Source organism: Pristiophorus japonicus, chromosome 16, assembly GCF_044704955.1.
Source record: "Pristiophorus japonicus isolate sPriJap1 chromosome 16, sPriJap1.hap1, whole genome shotgun sequence".
Taxonomy (NCBI): Eukaryota; Metazoa; Chordata; class Chondrichthyes; family Pristiophoridae; genus Pristiophorus; species Pristiophorus japonicus.
This window is the reverse complement of record NC_091992.1, coordinates 74,635,833-74,655,501: the sequence shown is the minus strand read 5'-3', so window position 1 is coordinate 74,655,501 and position 19,669 is coordinate 74,635,833. Positions and strand designations below refer to the sequence as shown.

Sequence of the window (19,669 nt, the reverse complement as noted above, 5' to 3'; positions counted from 1 at the left end):
GTGAGGTAATACATTTGGGGAGGGCTAACAAGGGAATACACATGAAATGGTAGGACACTGAGAATTGTAGAGGAACAGAGGGACCTTAGAGTGCAGGTCCACAGATCCCTGAAGATCGAAGGATAGGTGGAGAAGATAGTTAAGAAGGCACATGGAACACTTGCCTTTATTAGCCGAGGCATAGAATACAAGAGCAGGGAGGTTACGATTGAACTGTATAAAACACTAGTTAGGCCACACCTAGAGTACTGTGTGCAGTTCTTGCCACCACATTACAGGAAATATGTGATTGTATTCGAGAGGGTACAGAGGAGATTCATGAGGATGTTGCCTGGACTGGAGAATTTTAGTTGTTATGAGGAAAGATTGGATAGGCTGGGGTTTGTTTCCTTTGGAAAAGAGAAGGCTCAGGGGAGACCTTATTGAGGTGTGTAAAATTATGAGGGGCCTAGATAGGGTGGATAGGAAGGACCTATTACTCTTAGCAGAAGGGTCAACAACCAGGGGGCATAGATTTAATGTAGTTGGTTGGAGGTTTAAAGGAGATGTTCCTTCACCCAGAGGGTGGGGGTCTGGAACTCTCTGCTGAAAGAGTGGTAGAGGCAGAAACCCTCAGCACATTTAAAAAATCATCATAGGCAGTCAAGTGAGTTCTCAGGTGAGTGTACAGTCCAATACAGGAATTACAGTCTCTGTCACAGGTGGGACAGACAGTGGTTGAAGGAAAGGGTGGGTGGGGAGTCTGGTTTTCTGCATGCTCCTTCCGCTGCCTGCGTTTGGTTTCTGCATGCTCTCGGCGACGAGACTCGAGGTGCTCAGTGCCCTCCCGGACATTCTTCCTCCACTTAGGGCAGTCTTCGGCCAGGGACTCCCAGGTGCTAGTGGGGATGTTGCACTTTATCAGGGAGGCTTTGAGGGTGTCCTTGAAACGTTTTCTCTGCCCACCTGGGGCTCGCTTGCCATGTAGGAGTTCTGAGTAGAGCGCTTGCTTTGGGAGTCTTGTGTCGGGCATGTGGACGATGTGGCCCGCCCAGCGGAGCTGACAGAATATTTAGACTTTGGAATCAAAAACACAATTTCTAAATTTGTGGATGACACCAAATTAGCGGCAAGTCAATACTGAGGAGGACTGCAGCAAATTACAGGAGGACATTAATAAACTTCCAGAATGGGCATATAATTGGCAAATGAAGTTCAATGCAGATAAATGTGAGGAAATACATTTTGGTGGGAAGGTCACTTATTACATGGAGGGAGAGAGTCTAGGTGGGGAAGAGGAACAAAGGGATCTCGGAGTAGATACACAACTTGCTCAAAATTGCGACACAGGTTAGCAAGGCCATAAAAAAAAATCAAACCAAGCACTAGGGTTTATTTCTAGAAGTATAGAATTGAAAAGTAGGGAGGTTATGCAAAACCTGTATCAAACCTTGGTTAGACCACACTTTGAGTACTGCATACAGTTCTGGTCTCCATATTATAAAAATAAGAGCCTCTGGAGAGGGTGCAGAGAAGATTTATAAGGATGATACCAGTGGGTGATATCAGGAAAGGATGAACAGGCTGGATCTCTTTTCTCTTGAAAAAAGGCTGAGGGGTGACCTAATAGGGTCTTTAAAATTATGGAAGGTTTTGATAAGATTGGATAGAGAGAGAATGTTCCCATTTGTGGGGAGGAGAATAACTTGAGGCCATCGATATAAGATAGTGACCAAGAAATCCAAGAGGGAATTCAGAAGAAAATTCTTTACCCAAAGAGTGCTGAGAATGTGGAACTCGCTCCCACAGGGAGTGGTTGAAGCAAATGGTATAGGGAAGGCTAAACAAGCATATGAGGGAGAAGGGAATAGAGGGTTATGAAAATAAATTTAGATGAGGAAAGACAGGAGGAAGTTCAAGTGGAACATAACTGTATCAGCCGTTTGAGTCTGAAGGTTGTGGGTTGAAATCCCACTCGAGGGACTTGAGTACATAAATGCAGTCTGACACTCAAGTGCAATGGAGAGGGAGTGCTGCTCTGTCAGAGGAGCCGTCTTTCGGATGAGACGTTAAACCGAGGCCCTGTCTGCTCTCTCTCAGGTGGATGTGAAAGATCCCATGGCTTTTTGAAGAAGAGCAGGAGTTAACCCCGGTGTCCTGGTCAATATTTATCCCTCAATCAACATAACAAAATAATTATCCAGTCATTATCACATTGCCATTTGTGGGAGCTTGCTGTGTGCAAATTGGCTTCCATGCTTCCCACATTACAAGTGACTGCACTCCAAAAGTACTTCATTGGCTGTAAAACGCTTTGAGACGAACGGTGGTCACAAGAGGTGCTACATAAATGCAAGTTTTCTTACTTTTTAAACACCGGCATGGACTGGTTAGGCCGAATATCCTATGTAATGTCAGGCTCTGACCTTACCCCTACCCCCCCGCGAGCCCCAGGGACCTTACCCCCACCCCCCCGTGAGCCCCAGGGACCTTACCCCCACCCAACCCCCCCGTGAGCCACAGGGACCTAGCCCCAGAGGCAGACCCCTATCCCCAGCACCCTGAGCCCCAGAGGCAGACCTCTATCCCCAGCACCCTGAGCCCCAGGGACCTAGCCCCAGAGGCAGACCTCTATCCCCAGCACCCTGAGCCCCAGGGACCTAGCCCCAGAGGCAGACCTCTATCCCCAGCACCCTGAGCCCCAGAGGCAGACCCCTATCCCCAGCCCCCTGAGCCCCAGAAACCTGCCCCCTAAGCTCCCCAAGCCCCAGGACCTAGCCCCAGAAGCAGACCCTTATCCCCAGCCCCCTGAACTCCCCGAGCCCCAGGACCTAACCCCAGAAGCAGACCCTATCCCCAGCCCCCTGACCTAGCCCCAGAGGCAGACCCCTATCCCCAGCCCCCTGAGCCCCAGGACCTAGCCCCAGAAGCAGACCCTTATCCCCAGCCCCCTGAACTCCCCGAGCCCCAGGACCTAACCCCAGAAGCAGACCCTATTCCCAGCCCCCTGACCTAGCCCCAGAGGCAGACCCCTATCCCCAGCCCCCTGAGCCCCAGAGCCAGACCCCTATCCCCAGCCCCCTGAGCCCCAGGACCTAGCCCCAGAGGCAGACCTCTATCCCCAGCCCCCTGAGCCCCAGGACCTAGCCCCAGAGCCAGACCCCTGTCCCCAGCCCCCTGAGCCCCAGGACATGGCCCCAGAGGCAGACCCCTATCCCCAGCCCCCAGACCGGGAGTGGGGTGACAGGTCCCACTGGGGCGGTACGGGCTCCGGAACCGGTGTCTCTCACCTCTCAGCACCGCCCGGGCGGCGCTCTCCTGCCGGTCCGAGCGGAACGACTGGAAGCCGAAGACGTGTGTGAGGGCAGAGTGGACTGTGTCCCGGGAGCCCGAGCCCGAGGCCATCCCTCGGGCACCCGCCGGCACGCACAGCCCGGCCTGACGTCAGCACGCTCCGCTGCGTGTCGCACACTGTGATGTCACAGCCCGGTCCGGTGGAGAAACGCGCACAGAATGCGCCGAGCAATGGCGGCCAAGCGCAATGTACTTTTCACCCTGACCGCGTATGCCGGCGATTCGGACTCCGACACCGACACCGAGACAGGTGAGGCCCGGGGAAGCAGCGGGGCCTTGGCACTGCGAGCCAGGCCACGACCTGGGCCAAACTATTCACCGTCACCGGGCCACGGTCAGTACATCACGCCGGCTTTCCCTACCCTGCAGGGGTCCTTGGAGTCTGATTGAACAAGTCTCCTGGACACCCCGGCAGCAAAATCACTGGGGCTTTAACAAAATTAATGTCTATTAGTTACAGAAATGTTAGAAATGGGGCTAAAAAGGTTGTGAGGCTATGCAGGACAGGTGGAGGTGGGAGGTCAGGCAATGAAACCGCCAGGAATAGGTCCCAGCGGAGTTGGCGACTTGACCATAACCCGGTCATTCAGCCCGACCGACTACCTGCCTCTCTTCCGTGGTTACATTCGTGCCGGGCTGTCCCTGGAGATGGGCAACGGAGGGATTGGAGTGCATCATCACCCCCGGCAACCAAATTTTAATTTGATTTATTAAGGTTTCTTTAAACGTTTTTTTCTGTTAATTTACAGGTTTATTGCTTGTTTATTTAATTGCCGATATTTAAAAGAGTTGTACGTCACCTGAACACATCATCAGGGCTCAGAAATACAGTGGATAGGTACAGGTCGATCACTGTGTAACACTGGGGTACAGGTCTGCCACTGTATAACACTGTGGTACAATACTGGTGGGTACAGGTCTGTCACTATAACACTGGGGTACAATACTGGTGGGTACAGGACTTTCACTGTATAACACTGGGGTACAATACTAGTGGGTACAGGACTGTCACTGTATAACACTGGGGTACAGTACTGGTGGGTACAGGTCTGTCACTGACACTGGGGTACAGTACTGGTGGATGCAGCTCTGTCATTGACTCGTGCTGGGGTATGGTACTGGTGGGTACAGATCTGTCACTAACACGGGTACAGCACTGGTGGGTACAGGTCTGTCATGTATAACACTGGGGTACAGTACAGTTGGATTTAGATCTGTCATTGTATAACACTGGGTTACGGTACTGGTGGATACAGGACTATCACTATGACACTGGGGTACAGGCCTACTGCTGTATAAAGCTATAGTACAGTGCTGGTGGATGCAGCTCTGTCACTGACTAGTGCTGGGGTACGATACTGGTGGGTACAGATCTGTCACTAACACGGGTACAGCACTGGTGGGTACAGGTCTGACACTGTGTAACACTGGGGTACGTAACTGTATAGCACTTGGGTACAGTACTGGTGGGTACAGGTCTGTCACTGTATAACACTGGGGTACAGTACTGGTGGGTACAGGCCTGTCACTGTATAACACTGCAGTACAGTACTGGTGGGTACGGGTCTGTCACTGTATAACACTGGGATACAGTACTGGTGGGTACAGGTCTGTCACTGTTTGACCGTGTCCTCTCTGTGTCAGGTGCAAAAGGAGGGCTGGTGTCTGCTGGATATGGGGACGATGATATCAGCAGGATGGAGGAGGCGGATGAGCTGGATGAAGAGGATGAGAGCAGCAGTCCACTGGTGAGTGAGAAGTGAGAGGGAACCTTCCCAAAAATCTCTGCCTTTTAATTCCCTCTGATTTCAGGATGAACACTGTCTGCAATGGAGTGGCTTGCTGTTTTCTCTTGTTCAATACAATGAGCTGAATCTTTCCACGACTGTTTCAGTTAATGTGGGACTGGCTGAGGAAGCTATTTCTCGGGTATGTATGTACCAGTTGTCAGGGCTATGGAACTGTAACTGGGAAACACGTTTCTGGAGGCAATCAGACAGGCGGGGATCAGGAAATGGAAATATTTATCTTTGTGAATTGAGGATATTATGAGCATCCCTGCATGATTCTGCTTTATTTTAACAACAACAACAACTTGTATTTATATAGCGCCTTTAACATAGTGAAACATTCCTAGGCGCTTCACAGGAGTATTATGCGCTAAAAAATTGACACTGAGCCGCATAAGTAGAAACTAGCCCAGGTTAGTCAAAGATGTATGTTTTAATGAGCATCTTGAAGAAGGAGGAGAGGTTTAGGCAGGGAGTTCCAGAGCTTCGGGCCGAGGCAACAGAAGGCACGGCCACCACTAGTTGAGCGATTACAATCAGGAATGCTCAGGAGGGCAGAATTAGAGAAGCGCAGACATGGGGGGTGGGTGTTGTGAGGCTGGAGGAGATTACAGAGATAGGAAGGGGTGAGGCCATGGAGGGATTTGAAAATAAGAATGAGAATTTTGAAATCGAGGCATTGCTTAACCAGAAGCCAATGTGGGTCAGTGAGCACAGGGGTGATGGGTAAGCAGGACTTGGTGCGAGTAAGGACACGGAGCTGCTGAGTTTTGGATCATCTCTAGTTTACGTAGGGTAGAATGTGGGAGGCCAGCCAGGAGTGCGTTGGAATAGTCAAGTCTAGAGGTAACAAAGGCATGGATGAGGGTTTTAGCAGCGGATGAGCTGAGGCAAGGACGGAGACTGCACTAAAGGGAAGTGCTTGAAATGAGTTAATATAGAATCTAGTTTAAGTTGCGAGGTTGTATTTAAGGAGGAACAATATGCAAGGGAGGACTGAACTTGGTAGTGCAGGACCTTCAGAGCTCAATCCAGCTTCACAGACTGCTCGCTTTCCCGAAAAGTACACCCTTCAGACGAGCAAGTGTGAGATTGGTTAGAGTCACTCGTTGTCTCCTTTTGTGTGGTAATGTTGCTCAACAATATTTCCCGATGCAATGCTACACATGGACAATGAGAAGGAGTCAGACACAGAAGGGCTGGGAGGTGGAGGGGATGGAGAGTATCTTTCCCGAGAATGTTCTATTCTGCTCTGTTGAAAGTCTCGTGAGTAAAGGCACTGGACCCTGTGACGCTGAGCCAAATAGACCCGGAGTTCGCAGATTCACTCCCCCATCAACTGATGTCTGATACTGCAACTGTTGTGCTGCAGTTTGCGCCAATCCTCATAGAGTAGAGAGGCTGGGAAGAACGCAGTGTTGGTTTTGCTCCCGGTCATTATTCAGTGACCCCTGTTAGAAATTGGTCATTCAGTGTGGGCAGGATTGAGTTTGGTTGTGATGCTCCTTATAGTTGAATAACCTGCCATCTGGACTCGCATGGAAATAGTCAGTAGGGTGAGGTACTGGAGGGCAACTTATGCCCATGGCATCCGCATCCCAACATAAAGTCAGTGCCTTCACTGGCAGGGAATCTCCTGTTGGCTGCAGTGAGAGCGATTTGTCAAACTGTGGTTCACTGGCTCCAGCGCTGTGTGCAATATTGATGTGTTACCCCGGTATTGAGCCTGAGAGTTGATATCGTAGATGCCTTTATTATTTTAAACTTCATTTAATATTGGCACGGCTGTTTCATTCAAACGTGAATGAAACAGCCCCCCACGTTCCTGCCAAAGGCCCATGCCTCTTCTCCATCTCTTCCAACAACTTGCATTTATACAAAGCTTTTAACGTAGAGTACTGCATGCAGTTCTGCTCACCACATTACAGGAAGGACATGATTACAGAGGAGATTTACGAGGATGTTGCCGGGAGTGGAGAATCTTAGCTATGAGGACAGATTGGATAGGCTGGGGTTGTTTTCCTTGGAACAGAGGAGGCTGAGGGAAACCTCATTGAGGTGTATAAAATTATGAGGGGCCTAGATATAGTGGATAGGAAGGACCTATTTCCCTTGGCAGAGGGGTCCACAACCAGGGGCATAGATTTAAAGTAATTGGTAGAAGGTTTAGAGGGGATTTGAGGGGAAATTTCTTCACGCAGAGGATTGTAGGAGTCTGGAACTCACTGCCTAAAAGGGTGGTAGAGGCAGAAACCCTCACCATATTTAAAAAGTACTTGGATGTGCACCTGAAGTGCCGTAACCTGCAGGGTTACGGACCTAGAGCTGGAAAGTAGGATTAGGCTGGATAGCTCTTTGTCAGCCGGCACGGACACGATGAACTGAAATGGCCTCCTTCCATGCTGTCAATTTCTATGATTCTAGTAAAACGTCCCAAGGCGTTTCACAGGAGCTGATCAGACAAAAATTGCCACCGAGTCAAAGAAGGAGACATTAGGACAGATGACCAAAAGCTTGAGACAGTGGCCAGCGGAGGAGTGGAGTTGGTATATTGCTTTCCCAGGATAGGAAACTGGGGCAGTCTGTGCAGGAAGGGGAAGTTTATTCAGGTTTTTAATTCCTGACTGTTTATTTTGCGATCCCTGGAGCCTGTGTGCAGCGTTGCTTGTGCTAGAACCAGGGCTACTCTTTTTTTTCTCCGTTATTGCAACGGGTTTATTGAATCCGCCATTGCTGGGGATCCTGGGCAGGGTGTGCTCCAGAAACCTGTTTGTATCTGGCATCCATGGTGTATCTGGATTCCGTTAAATGGGTGTCTGCCTGCAACTAGATTTTGTTCCGTCTGCCTCTGTGACTGTCGCTCTGCACGGCTTCAGTCTGATAGCTTTATCACAAAAAGTTAGCATACAGGCACAGCAAGTAATTAGGAAGGCAAATGGAATGTTGGCCTTTATTGCAAGGGGGATGGAGTATAAAAGTAGGGAAGTCCTGCTACAACTGCACAGGGTATTGGTGAGGCCACACCTGGAATACTGCGTACAGTTTTGGTCTCCGTATTTAAGGAAGGATCATCATAGGCAGTCCCTCGGAATCGAGGAAGACTTCCTTCCACTCTTGAAGTGAGTTCTTTGGTGGCTGAACAGTCCAATACGAGAGCCACAGACTCTGTCACAGGTGGGACAGATAGTCGTTGAGGGAAAGGGTGGGTGGGACTGGTTTGCCGCACACTCTCCGCTGTCTGCGCTTGATTTCTGCATGCTCTCGGCATTGAGACTTGAGGTGCTCAGCGCCCTCTCGGGTGCACTTCCTCCACTTAGGGCGGTCTTGGGCCAGGGACTCCCAGGTGTCGGTGGGTATGTCGCACTTTATCAGGGAGGCTTTGAGGATGTCCTTGTAGCGTTTCCGCTGCCCACCTTTAGCTCGTTTGCCGTGAAGGAGCTCCGAGTCTGGGTGTTGTGTAATGAGAGAGGATTAATTAGCAATCTCGTTGTGCGAGGCCCCTTGATGAAGAGTGACCATAATATGGTGGAATTCTACATTAGGATGGAGAATGAAACAGTCAATTCAGAGACTATGGTCCAGAACTTAAAGAAGGGTAACTTTGAAGGTATGAGGCGTGAATTGGCTAGGATAGATTGGCGAATGATACTTAAGGGGTTGACAGTGGATGGGCAATGGCAGACATTTAGAGACCGCATGGATGAACTACAACAATTGTACATCCCTGTTTGGCGTAAAAATAAAAAAGGGAAGGTGGCTCAACCGTGGCTATCAAGGGAAATCAGGGATAGTATTAAAGCCAAGGAAGTGGCATACAAATTGGCCAGAAATAGCAGCGAACCCGGGGACTGGGAGAAATTTAGAACTCAGCAGAGGAGGACAAAGGGTTTGATTAGGGCAGGGAAAATAGTGTACGAGAGGAAGCTTGCAGGGAACATTAAAACGGACTGCAAAAGCTTCTATAGATATGTAAAGAGAAAAAGGTTAGTAAAGACAAACGTAGGTTCCCTGCAGTCAGAATCAGGGGAAGTCATAACGGGGAACAAAGAAATGGCAGACCAATTGAACAAGTACTTTGGTTCGGTATTCACTAAGGAGGACATAAACAACCTTCCGGATATAAAAGGGGTCAGTGGGTCTAGTAAGAAGGAGGAACTGAGGGAAATCCTTATTCGTCGGGAAATTGATGGGATTGAAGGCCGATAAATCCCCAGGGCCTGATAGTCTGCATCCCAGAGTACTTAAGGAGGTGGCCTTGGAAATAGCGGATGCATTGACAGTCATTTTCCAACATTCCATTGACTCTGGATCAGTTCCTTTGGAGTGGAGGGTAGTCAATGTAACCCCACTTTTTAAAAAAGAGGAAGGGAGAAAACAGGGAATTATAGACCGGTCAGCCTGACATCGGTAGTGGGTAAAATGGAATCAGTTATTAAGGATGTCATAGCAGCGCATTTGGAAAGAGGTGACATGATAGGTCCAAGTCAGCATGGATTTGTGAAAGGGAAATCATGCTTGACAAATCTTCTGGAATTTTTTGAGGATGTTTCCAGTAGAGTGGACAAGGGAGAACCAGTTGATGTGGTGTATTTGGACTTTCAGAAGGCTTTCGACAAGGTCCCACACAAGAATTAATGTGCAAAGTTAAAGCACATGGGATTGGGGGTAGTGTGCTGACGTGGATTGAGAACTGGTTGGCAGACAGGAAGCAAAGAGTAGGAGTAAATGGGTACTTTTCAGAATGGCCGGCAGTGACTAGTGGGGTACCGCAAGGTTCTGTGCTGGGGCCCCAGCTGTTTACATTGTACATTAATGATTTAGACGAGGGGATTAAATGTAGTATCTCCAAATTTGCGGATGACACTAAGTTGGGTGGCAGTGTGAGCTGCAAGGAGGATGCTATGAGGCAGCAGAGTGACTTGGATAGGTTAGGTGAGTGGGCAGATGCATGGCAGATGAAATATAATGTGGATAAATGTGAGGTTATCCACTTTGGTGTTAAAAACAGAGACACAGGCTATTATCTGAATAGTGACAGATTAGGAAAAGGGGAGATGCAACGAGGCCTGGGTGTCATGGTACATCAGTCATTGAAGGTTGACATGCAGGTACAGCAGGCGGTTAAGAAAGCAAATGGCATGTTGGCCTTCATAGCGAGGGGATTTGAGTACAGGGGCAGGGAGGTGTTACTACAGTTGTACAGGGCCTTGGTGAGGCCACACCTGGAGTATTGTGCACAGTTTCGGTCTCCTAACTTGAGGAAGGACATTCTTGCTGTTGAGGGAGTGCAGCAAAGGTTCACCAGACTGATTCCTCGGGATGGCGGGATTGACATATCAAGAAAGACTGGATCAACTGGGCTTGTATTCACTGGAGTTCAGAAGAATGAGAGGGGATCTCATAGAAACGTTTAAAATTCTGACGGGTTTAGACAGGTTAGATGCAGGAAGAATGTTCCCAATGTTGAGGAAGTCCAGAACCAAGGGTCACAGTCTAAGGATAAGCGGTAAGCCATTTAGGACCGAGATGAGGAGAAACTTCTTCACCCAGAGAGTGGTGAACCTGTGGAATTCTCGACCACAGAAAGTTGTTGAGGCCAATTCACTAAATATATTCAAAAAGGAGTTAGATGTAGTCCTTACTACTAGGGGGATCAAGGGGTATGGCGTGAAAGCAGGAATGGGGTACTGAAGTTGCATGTTCAGCCATGAACTCATTGAATGGCGGTGCAGGCTCGAAGGGCCGAATATCCTACTCCACCTATATTCTATGTTTCTATGAGTAGAGCACTTGCTTTGGGAGTATCGTATCTGGCATGCGAACTATGTGGCCTGCCCAGCGGAGCTGATCGAGTGCGGTCAGTGCTTCAATGCTGGGGATGTTAGCCTGGATGTTGGTGCGCCTGTCCTCCCAGGGGATTTGTAGGATCTTGCGGAGACATCGTTGATAATATTTCTCCAGCGACTTGAGGTGTCTGCTGTACATGGTCCATGTTTGTGAGCCATACAGGAGGGCAGATATTGCTACAGCCCTGTAGCCCTGTGGCAGTTTTGAGGGCCTGATCTTCAAACACTCTTTTCCTCAGGCGGCCAAAGGCTGCACTGGCGTACTGGAGGCAGTGTTGGATCTCGTCGTCTATGCCTCCTCTTGTTGATAGGAGGCTCCCGAGATATGGGAAGTGTCCACGGTGTCCAAGGCTGCACCGTGGATCTTGATGACTGGGGGAGGGAGTGCTGTGTGGTGAGGACCTTTGTCTTACGGATGTTTAGGGTAAGGCCCATGCTTTCGTACACCTCAGTAAATACGTCGACTATGTCCTGGAGTTCAGCCTCTGTACGTGCGCAGGCGTCGTCCACGTACTGTAGCTCGCCGACAGAGGTTGGCGTGGTCTTGGACCTGGCCTGGAGACGGCGCAGGTTGAACAGGTTCCCACTAATTCTGTAGTTTAGTTCCACTACAGCGGGGAGCTTGTTGACTGTGAGGTGGGACATGGCGGTGAGAAAGATTGAGAAGAGGGTTGAGGCGATGACGCAGCCTGTTTGACCCCGGTCCGGACGTGGATTGGGCCTGTGATGGATCCGTTGGTAAGGATCACGGCCTGCATGTCGTCGTGAAGCAGGCGGAGAATGGTGACGAACTTTTGGGGGCATGCGAAACGGAGGAGGACGCTCCATAGACTCTCGTGGTCGACAGTGTCAGAGGTCTTTGTGAAGTCGAAGAAGGCCATGTATAAGGGCTGGTGTTGTTCCCTGCATTTTTCCTATAGCTGTCACCATGCAAAAATCATGTCTGTTGTGCCCCGTAGGGGACAAAATCCGCACTGTGATTCCGGGAGGAGCTCCTCGGCCACGGGAAAAAGACGGTTGAGGAAGACTCTAGCGACGACTTTCCCAGTGGCTGATTGCAGAGGCAATCCTCTGTAGTTGCCTAAGGAAGGATATACTTGCATTGGAGGCAGTTCAGAGAAGGTTCATTAGGTTGATTCCTGAGATGAAGGGGCTGTTTTATGAAGAAAGGTTGAGCAGGTTGGACCTATGCTTATTGGAGTTTAGGAGAATGAGATGATATTGAAACATAAGATTCTGAGAGGGCTTGACAGGACAGATGCCGAGAGGATGTTTCCCCTCGTGGGGGAAACTAGAACTAGGGGCATAGTTTCAGAATAAGGGGGTCACCCATTTAAAATGGAGATGAGGAACAATTTCTTCTGAGTATTGTGAATCTGTGGAATTCTCTGTCCCAGAGAGCTGTGGAGGCTGGGTCATTGAATATGTTTAAAGTGGAGATAGACACATTTTTGAGCGATAAGGGAGTCGAGGGTTATGGGGAGTGACAGGGAAGTGGAGCTGAGTCCATGATCAGATCAGCCATGATCTTATTGAATGGCAGAGCAGGCTTAAGGGGCCAAATGGCCTCCTCCTGCTCCTATTTCTTGTGTTCTTATGTTCTGCCCTGTGGCCCGAGTGATCGCTTTAACCGTGTAAATTCTTGTCTTATAGGAAGGTGAAGATTCAGAGACAGAGCTGCTGGAGATGGATGGTGTAAAGGTACCGTTGTAATTTCACACATTAACAACATAACCGTCTGGGGGCAGAGGGGGGGGGGGGTGCGGGAGGACGAAGGAGCGGGGGCTCACAAACCTGGCCTGAATGTGGAGCATTCAGACAGAGGTGCGCCGTGGATGGGGCAGGGTCAGGCCCGTCTCCCACCCAGCGCCCATTCCACTTCCAATGGGAGAGATGTCAGGCAGAGATATTTGTATATGTTGTGTGTTATTGGAACTCCTGAGCAGTAATCTGATGTAAGTTGTGGCATTTCATTCAAAAGAATGAGATGATCTTATTGAAACATAAGATTCTGAGAGGGCTTGACAGGGCAGATGCTGAGAGGATGTTTCCCCCCCGTGGGGGAATCTAGAACTAGGGGGCATAGTTTCAGAATAAGGGGGTCACCCATTTAAAATGGAGATGAGGAAGAATTTCTTCTGAGTGTTGTGAAGCTGTGGAGGCTGGGTCATTGAATATGTTTAAAGTGGAGATAGACACATTTTTGAGCGATAAGGGAGTCGAGGGTTATGGGGAGCGGGCAGGGAAGTGGAGCTGAGTCCACGATCAAATCAGCCGTGATCTTATTGAATGGCAGAGCAGGCTCAAGGGGCCAAATGGCCTGAAGGAGCGTCTTAAAGGAGGGAAAAGAGGTGGAGAGGTTTAGGCAGGGCGTTCCAGAGCTTGGGACCTAGGCAATAGAAGGCAAGGCCACCAATGGTTGAGCCATTATAATCAGGGATGCTCAAGAGGACAGAATTAGAGGAGCGCAGACATCTCGGGGTTTTGGAGGAGATTACAGAGTTTGAAAATATGGACGAAAATTTTGAAATTGAGGCATTGCTTAACCAGAAGCCAATGTAGGTCAGCGAGCACAGGGGTGAGGGGTGAGCAGGATTTGGTGCGAGTTAGGACACGGGCAGCTGAGTTTTGGATGACCTCTAGTTTACGGAGGGTAGAATGTGGGAGGCCGGCCAGGAGTGTGTTGGAATAGTCAAGTCTAGAGGTAACAAAGGCATGGATGAGGGTTTCAGCAACATGTGAGCTGAGGCAGGGGCGGAGACGGACGATGTTACGGTGGTGGAAATAGGCGGTCTTAGTTACGCTGCGGAAATGTGGTCAAATATAACACCAAGGTTGCGAACAGTGTGGTCAGCCTCAGACAGAAGTTAGGGAGAGGGATGGAGTCAGTGTCTAGGGAACGGAGTTTGTGGCGGGGACCGAAAACAATGGCTTCGGTCTTCCCAATATTCAATTGGAGAAAATTTCTGCTCATCCAGAACTGGATGTCGGACAAGCAGTCATTTACGGACACTGATGGGCAGGATAAGACTCTGGTCCATCCAACCTGTCCCACACAATTGCGATACCATGTGCCACTGAATCCATCAAACAAAGGTAGCTCAATGGGAGAGTCCTATCCTTTACTTTTGGGATCTAAGGTGGAGAGTGCAGCACAGAGCACTAACCGTCCAATAGGTTTTTAATTTGCTTCACAGACTCCCAGGCCACTCGTAACTTTTGGGGCCTGAAGGAGTTCAGGTTCCACATCTATGAGTGTGATGGGTTGCAGCCCCTGTTCCACTATTTAGAGCTACAGTACTCGTGGGTAACTCCTCAGCTCCTCAATTTCTGGCTGCATTTCAGTATTGCGCTCCTGATCTTTGGCCACCAGGTGCGGAGGAGAGCGGAAAAGTCGGCAGAACTCCAGGCTTGCTCCTGGGCCTGGCCAAGGTGGCCATCCACAGGTCAAGGTTAGACACAGCCCATGGTGGCTGCCTGCCTCTTTTCCACAGCTCTGTCCACCAGCATACTCTGTCCATTTGGCATACTTGAGACGTTCTGCGACTGGTGGGCACCGCAGGGACTAAAGTGTTTGGACACGGGCAATAATATTATTACCTAAGTTATAAATTTTCTTTGTCTGTTGACCTAGCTTTCTATTAGTTGTGCCCCTTTAAAAGGGGAAACTTTAATTTTTGTTTGGTGGCTGTGCCTTCTGTTGCCTATGCCCCAAACTCTGGAATCCCCTCCCTAAACCTCTCCGCCTCGCTACCTCTCTCATCCTTTAAGATGCTCCTTAAAACCTACCTCTTTGACCAAACTTTTGTCGCCTGTCCTAATATCGCCTTAGTCCTTATGTGGCTCGGTGTCGAATTTTGCTTTATAACACTCCTGTGAAGCGCCTCGAGACATTTTACTATGTTAAAGGCACTATATAAATATGAGTATTAATTAAGAAATCTGTTTCTCACAGACTACAGTATGTAGCAGACACAGAAAATGATATATTCATTTAATTTGTTACGTTTCCTTTGTTTTGTATAATTTGGGCATTTATCTGTGTTGGAATTTTATTTTGATTGATGACACAGGGGCAACCTAGTGTCACTATAATCGCCCAATCAGTGGAGGAGAAACCTGTTTCCATAGTAACTCATGATGTTCCGCTGCCTGACCTGGGGCTCTATAACAATGACCAAAAATTAGTCCCTGCCCATCAGCTCAGTCCACTTGAACCATGACCATAAAGCGGCCCAGGATAACCAGCTGCTGCCTGGACCAGCCCTTCAGACAGCAGGTGGAGGGAGGGAAGAAGACGCAGAAAGAGATGTATATAAAGGCAGAGAAGCAACTCGCATTTATATAGCACTCCTTGTGCGCAGGAAGACATCCGAATGCTTCAGGGCAGGAAGTGAACAGATTCAGTCGGCAACGAGCGCGGGGAAAGGGAGAGGCGAGGTGACACGGTGGGGAGAAACTGGGTAATGTTCCAGAACAAAGGGCACAGTGGATGTGTGAGCAGCGGCCAACGCTGGATCAGAGTACAGCCTCGTTGAATGTTGTATTGTGAGGGCGGGTGTGCACGTCAGCATCTCATTGGAGATGATCCTTATATGGGGCAGGGGACAACCTTCCGAGATGTCTTGATCTCACTGTGTGATATTCCTATCAAATGGAAGGTATGTATGTCAGATATGGCATTTGTCTCATTGCCCTCATGGTTCCTGGGGTCCTGTGCAAAATGAGTTTGGGCAGTCTCTGCAAATAGTGACACAGTCCCCGGGACCCCCTGCTAACAGTCCCTGGGACTCCTTGCAAATAGGGTGCATAGCTCAGCATTCATTTATGACTCTTAAATTATTTATTGGATCTTTGCTGGTGGTCCCAGTGCACCCACAGCCATCACGCTGCAGTGAATATGCATTACAGTCTAGTATGCTGAAGGCACTAATGTGCATCTGTATGTTCTTGTGGAACAAAAGGTGGTCTATTATGTTAATGTTAATCATCCCTTATCGCTGGCTGGATAGGTGTTAGCTTATTTGCACTGTTTCTGGCTGATTGACACTCCATTTTCACATAACCTGATTGCTGATTGGGTCCCCTTGGAGCATAAGCCACACCCAGAAGTTTATCTGGAGTTTGTAATTGGAGGATGTGTTTATTTGTACTAATAAAATGGCCGCCGTGTCTCTGATTGGCTCTCCATTATCACATGTTGATTTGTCCCCTTGGAGAATAAGCCATACCCTGAAGTTTCTCTGGAATACGTAACTGGAACCGCTCAGCCCAAGCTCTGACTGACTTTGCAAATTGTAATTTGATCCATTCTGACTTCAGAAGCCAAAGAGGACAGATATCGAACAACCCAGCAAAAGCCAGCGACTTCCAGCCGAAGTCCCTTACCCCAGTGCAAGAACTTGACCTTGCCCCCCACCATAGATGGGGCATTGTGCGTGGGTCCCGGATTGTTAACAGGTTTATTGGGTCATCGTCATAGGCAGTCACTTAGAATCAAGGAAGACTTGCTTTCACTCTAAAAATGAGTCCTTAGGTGGCTGAACAGTCCAATACAAGAACCACAGTCCCTGTCACAGGTGGGACAGACAGTGGTTGAGGGAAGGGTGGGTGGGACAGGTTTGCCGCACGCTCTTTCAGCTGCCTGCGCTTGATTTCTGCATGATCTCGGCGATAAGACTCGAGGTGCTCAGCGCCCTCCCGGATGCACTTCCTCCACTTAGGGCGGTCTTTGGCCAGGGACTCCCAGGTGTCGGTGGGGATGTTGCACTTTTATCAGGGAGGCTTTGAGGGTGTCCCTGTAACGTTTCCTCTGCCAACCTTTGGCTCGTTTGCCGTGAAGGAGTTCCGAGTAGAGCGCTTGCTTTGGGAGTCTCGTGTCTGGCACTCGAACAGTGAGGCCTTCCCAGCGGAGCTGATCAAGTGTGGTCAGTGCTTCAATGCTGGGGATGTTGGCCTGGTTGAGGACGCTAACGTTGGTGCGTCTGTCCTCCCAGGGGATTTGTAGGATCTTGCAGAGACATCCAGTGACTTGAGGTGTCTACTGTATATGGTCCATGTCTCTGAGCCATACAGGAGGGTTATTGGGTATGAAATTTATTGGGTGTGAAGTGAATAGTGACACTGACTTCTGGATTTCATCCACTCCAACGATGTCCCTGACGCACCAAGCTTTCTGTGATAAGTCTCCCCCGAGTTCCGTATTCTCCCCCCCCCCCCCCCGTGTGTCTCTCTCTCTCTCCCCTCCCCCCCCCCCCCCCCCATGTCCTCTCTCTCTCTCTCTCTCTCTCTCTCTCTCTCTCTCTCTCTCTCTCTCTCTCTCCCCCTCTCTCTCTCTCTCTCTCTCTCCTCTCTTTCCCCCTCCCCCATGTCTCTCTCTTCTTCCCCCCCCCCCCCACCCCGCCATGTCTCTCTCTATCCGGTCCCGTGTCTCTCTCTCTCTCTCGCTCTCACCCCCCTCCCACCAACCCCATGCCCCCATGTCTCTCTCTTCTCTCACTCCTCCCCCCGCCCCCCCCTCCCCCAGCCCAGTTACCTGATCTTCTACTCCTGCCCCCCCACCCCCAGCCCAGATTCCTGATATACTCTCTGCCCTCCCCATCCCCACCACCCACCTCCCCACCCAAAGTTCCTGATCTCTTCCCCACAAGCTCCTACCCCCACCCCTAAGTTTCTGACATTCTCTCCCCGCCTATGTGTCTGATCTGCCCCCCACCCCGACCCGTATTCCTGTCCTCCTCCCCAGCCCAAGTTCCTGACCTTTGCCCTCCCACCCTGGCTTCTCGACCTTATCCCCCCGCAACAAGTTCCTGACCCCCCCGCCCCCAGATGGGACATTGTGTGTGGGTCACGGATTGTTAACAGGTTTATTGGGTATGAAGTGAATAGTGACAGTGTCGTGACTTCCGGATTTCATCCAGTCCAATGATCAATGATATCATTTGCCACACTCGCACCGAGTTTTCCATGAAATCAACCGGGTGTCGGGGGAGAAAAAACGTGGTGCGGGTGTAAAGGGGGTAGAGTTGGAAGAATGTGATCCGTCTTATTCTCTCCACCACTTTCTCTCTCCCCCCCAGCCTCTCTCACTGCCCCAGTCTCTCTTTCAGTAGGCTGCGAAAATGTTTGGATAATCACAGCGATCTTCTTGGCAAAAGTCCTCGAGATAACCCAGTAGCAGGCTCAGGCTTGAGCAGCAATGAGCTCCAGGTTCGGCACCGTGGTTTGACCCAACTTCCGTCTCCCTCGTATATCGTACTGTGCATGCGCGATCGCATTGAACGCACATGCGCAAAAAGGGGCGGAGTGCATGGTGTGCAGGCGCAGGACACAAAAATGTTCGTGCAGACAATCAATCCATTGTTTTTCCATTTAGCATCTTAAGATTTAGCCTCGGGTGAGCAAACACTGGTAGCTGACTGTGAATGTTTTCGGATTACTGCCCTCAGGAATATACTTTCAGAAGGAGTTCTTTGAGGATGTAACGAAGAAGGTGGATAAAGGGGAACCAGTGAATGTGGTGTATTTGGACTTCCAGAAGGCCAAGTTGCCACATAAAAGGTTACTGCACAAGATAAAAGTTCACAGGGTTGGGGGTAATAAATTAGCATCGATAGAGGATTGGCTAACTAGCGGAGAACAGAGATTCGGGATAAATGGTTCATTCTCTGGTTGGCAATCAGTAACGAGTGGGGCGTCGCAGGGATCAGTGCTGGGACCCCAACTATTTACAATCTATATTAACGACTTCGAAGAAGTGACTGAGTGTAACGTAGCCAAGTTTGCTGATGATACAATTATGGGAGGAAAAGAAATGTGTGAGGAGGACACAAAAAAATCTGCAAAAGGACATAGACAGGCTAAGTGAGTGGACAAAAATTTGGCAGATGGAGTATAATGTTGGAAAGTGTGAGGTCATGCACTTTGGCAGAAAAAAATCAAAGAGCACGTTATTATTTAAATGGAGAAAGATTGTAAAATGCCGCAGTACAGCGGGACCTGAGGGTACTTGTGCATGAAACGCAAAAGGATAGTATGCAGGTACAGCAAGTGATCAGGAAGGCCAATGGCATCTTGACCTTTATTGCAATATAGATGGAGTATAAAAGCAGGGAAATCTTGCTACAGCTATATAAGGTATTGGTGAGGCCACACCTGGAATACTGCGTGCAGTTTTGTTTTCCATATTTACGAAAGGATATACTTGCTTTGGGGGCAGTTCATAGAAACATAGAAAATAGGTGCAGGAGTAAGCCATTCGGCCCCTCGAGCCTGCGCCATCATTCAATAAGATCATGGTTGATCATTCCCTCAGTACCCCTTTCCTGCTTTCTCTCCATAACCCTTGATCCCTTTAGCCGTAAGGGCCATATCTAACTACCTCTTGAATATATCCAATGAACTGGCATCAACAACTCTCTGCGGTAGGGAATTCCACAAGTTAATAACTCTCTTGAGTGAAGAAGTTTCTCCTCATCTCAGTCCTAAATGGCCTACCCCTTATCCTAAGACTGTGTCCCCTGGTTCTGGACTTCCCCATCATCGGGAACAATCTTCCCGCATCTAACCTGTCCAGTCCCGTCAGAAACTTACAAGTTTCTATGAGATCCCCTCTCATCCTTCTAAACTCCAGTGTATAAAGGCCCAGTTGATCCAGTCTCTCCTCATATGTCAGTCCCACCATCCCTGGAATCAGTCTGG

At 49.4% G+C, this 19,669-nt stretch overlaps 2 protein-coding genes across 8 annotated transcripts in view; one reads left to right on the top strand and one right to left on the bottom strand.

Annotated features, from left to right (window-relative positions):
• recql5 (RecQ helicase-like 5) overlaps positions 1-3,424 on the bottom strand; it is a 120,463-nt gene extending 117,039 nt beyond the window's left edge. For all 6 annotated transcript variants that reach the window (XR_011587294.1, XM_070857452.1, XM_070857453.1 and 3 more), the window contains exon 1: positions 3,270-3,424. Coding sequence is in view for 5 of the 6 variants with exons in the window: in XM_070857452.1 (XP_070713553.1) it covers positions 3,270-3,384 (115 nt within the window). In the remaining variant the exon portion in view is untranslated. The remainder of the gene's footprint in view (positions 1-3,269) is intronic.
• Positions 3,425-3,469: 45 nt separating this feature from the next.
• Positions 3,470-19,669, top strand: part of sap30bp (SAP30 binding protein) — a 115,100-nt gene continuing 98,900 nt past the window's right edge. The window contains exons 1-3 of one of the 2 annotated variants that reach the window (XM_070858157.1): positions 3,470-3,667; positions 4,978-5,081; positions 12,623-12,670. In XM_070858157.1, coding sequence (XP_070714258.1) covers positions 3,493-3,667; positions 4,978-5,081; positions 12,623-12,670 — 327 coding nt within the window. In that variant the 5' untranslated portion in view covers positions 3,470-3,492. The remainder of the gene's footprint in view (positions 3,668-4,977; positions 5,082-12,622; positions 12,671-19,669) is intronic. The other variant, XM_070858158.1, reaches the window with a different exon arrangement.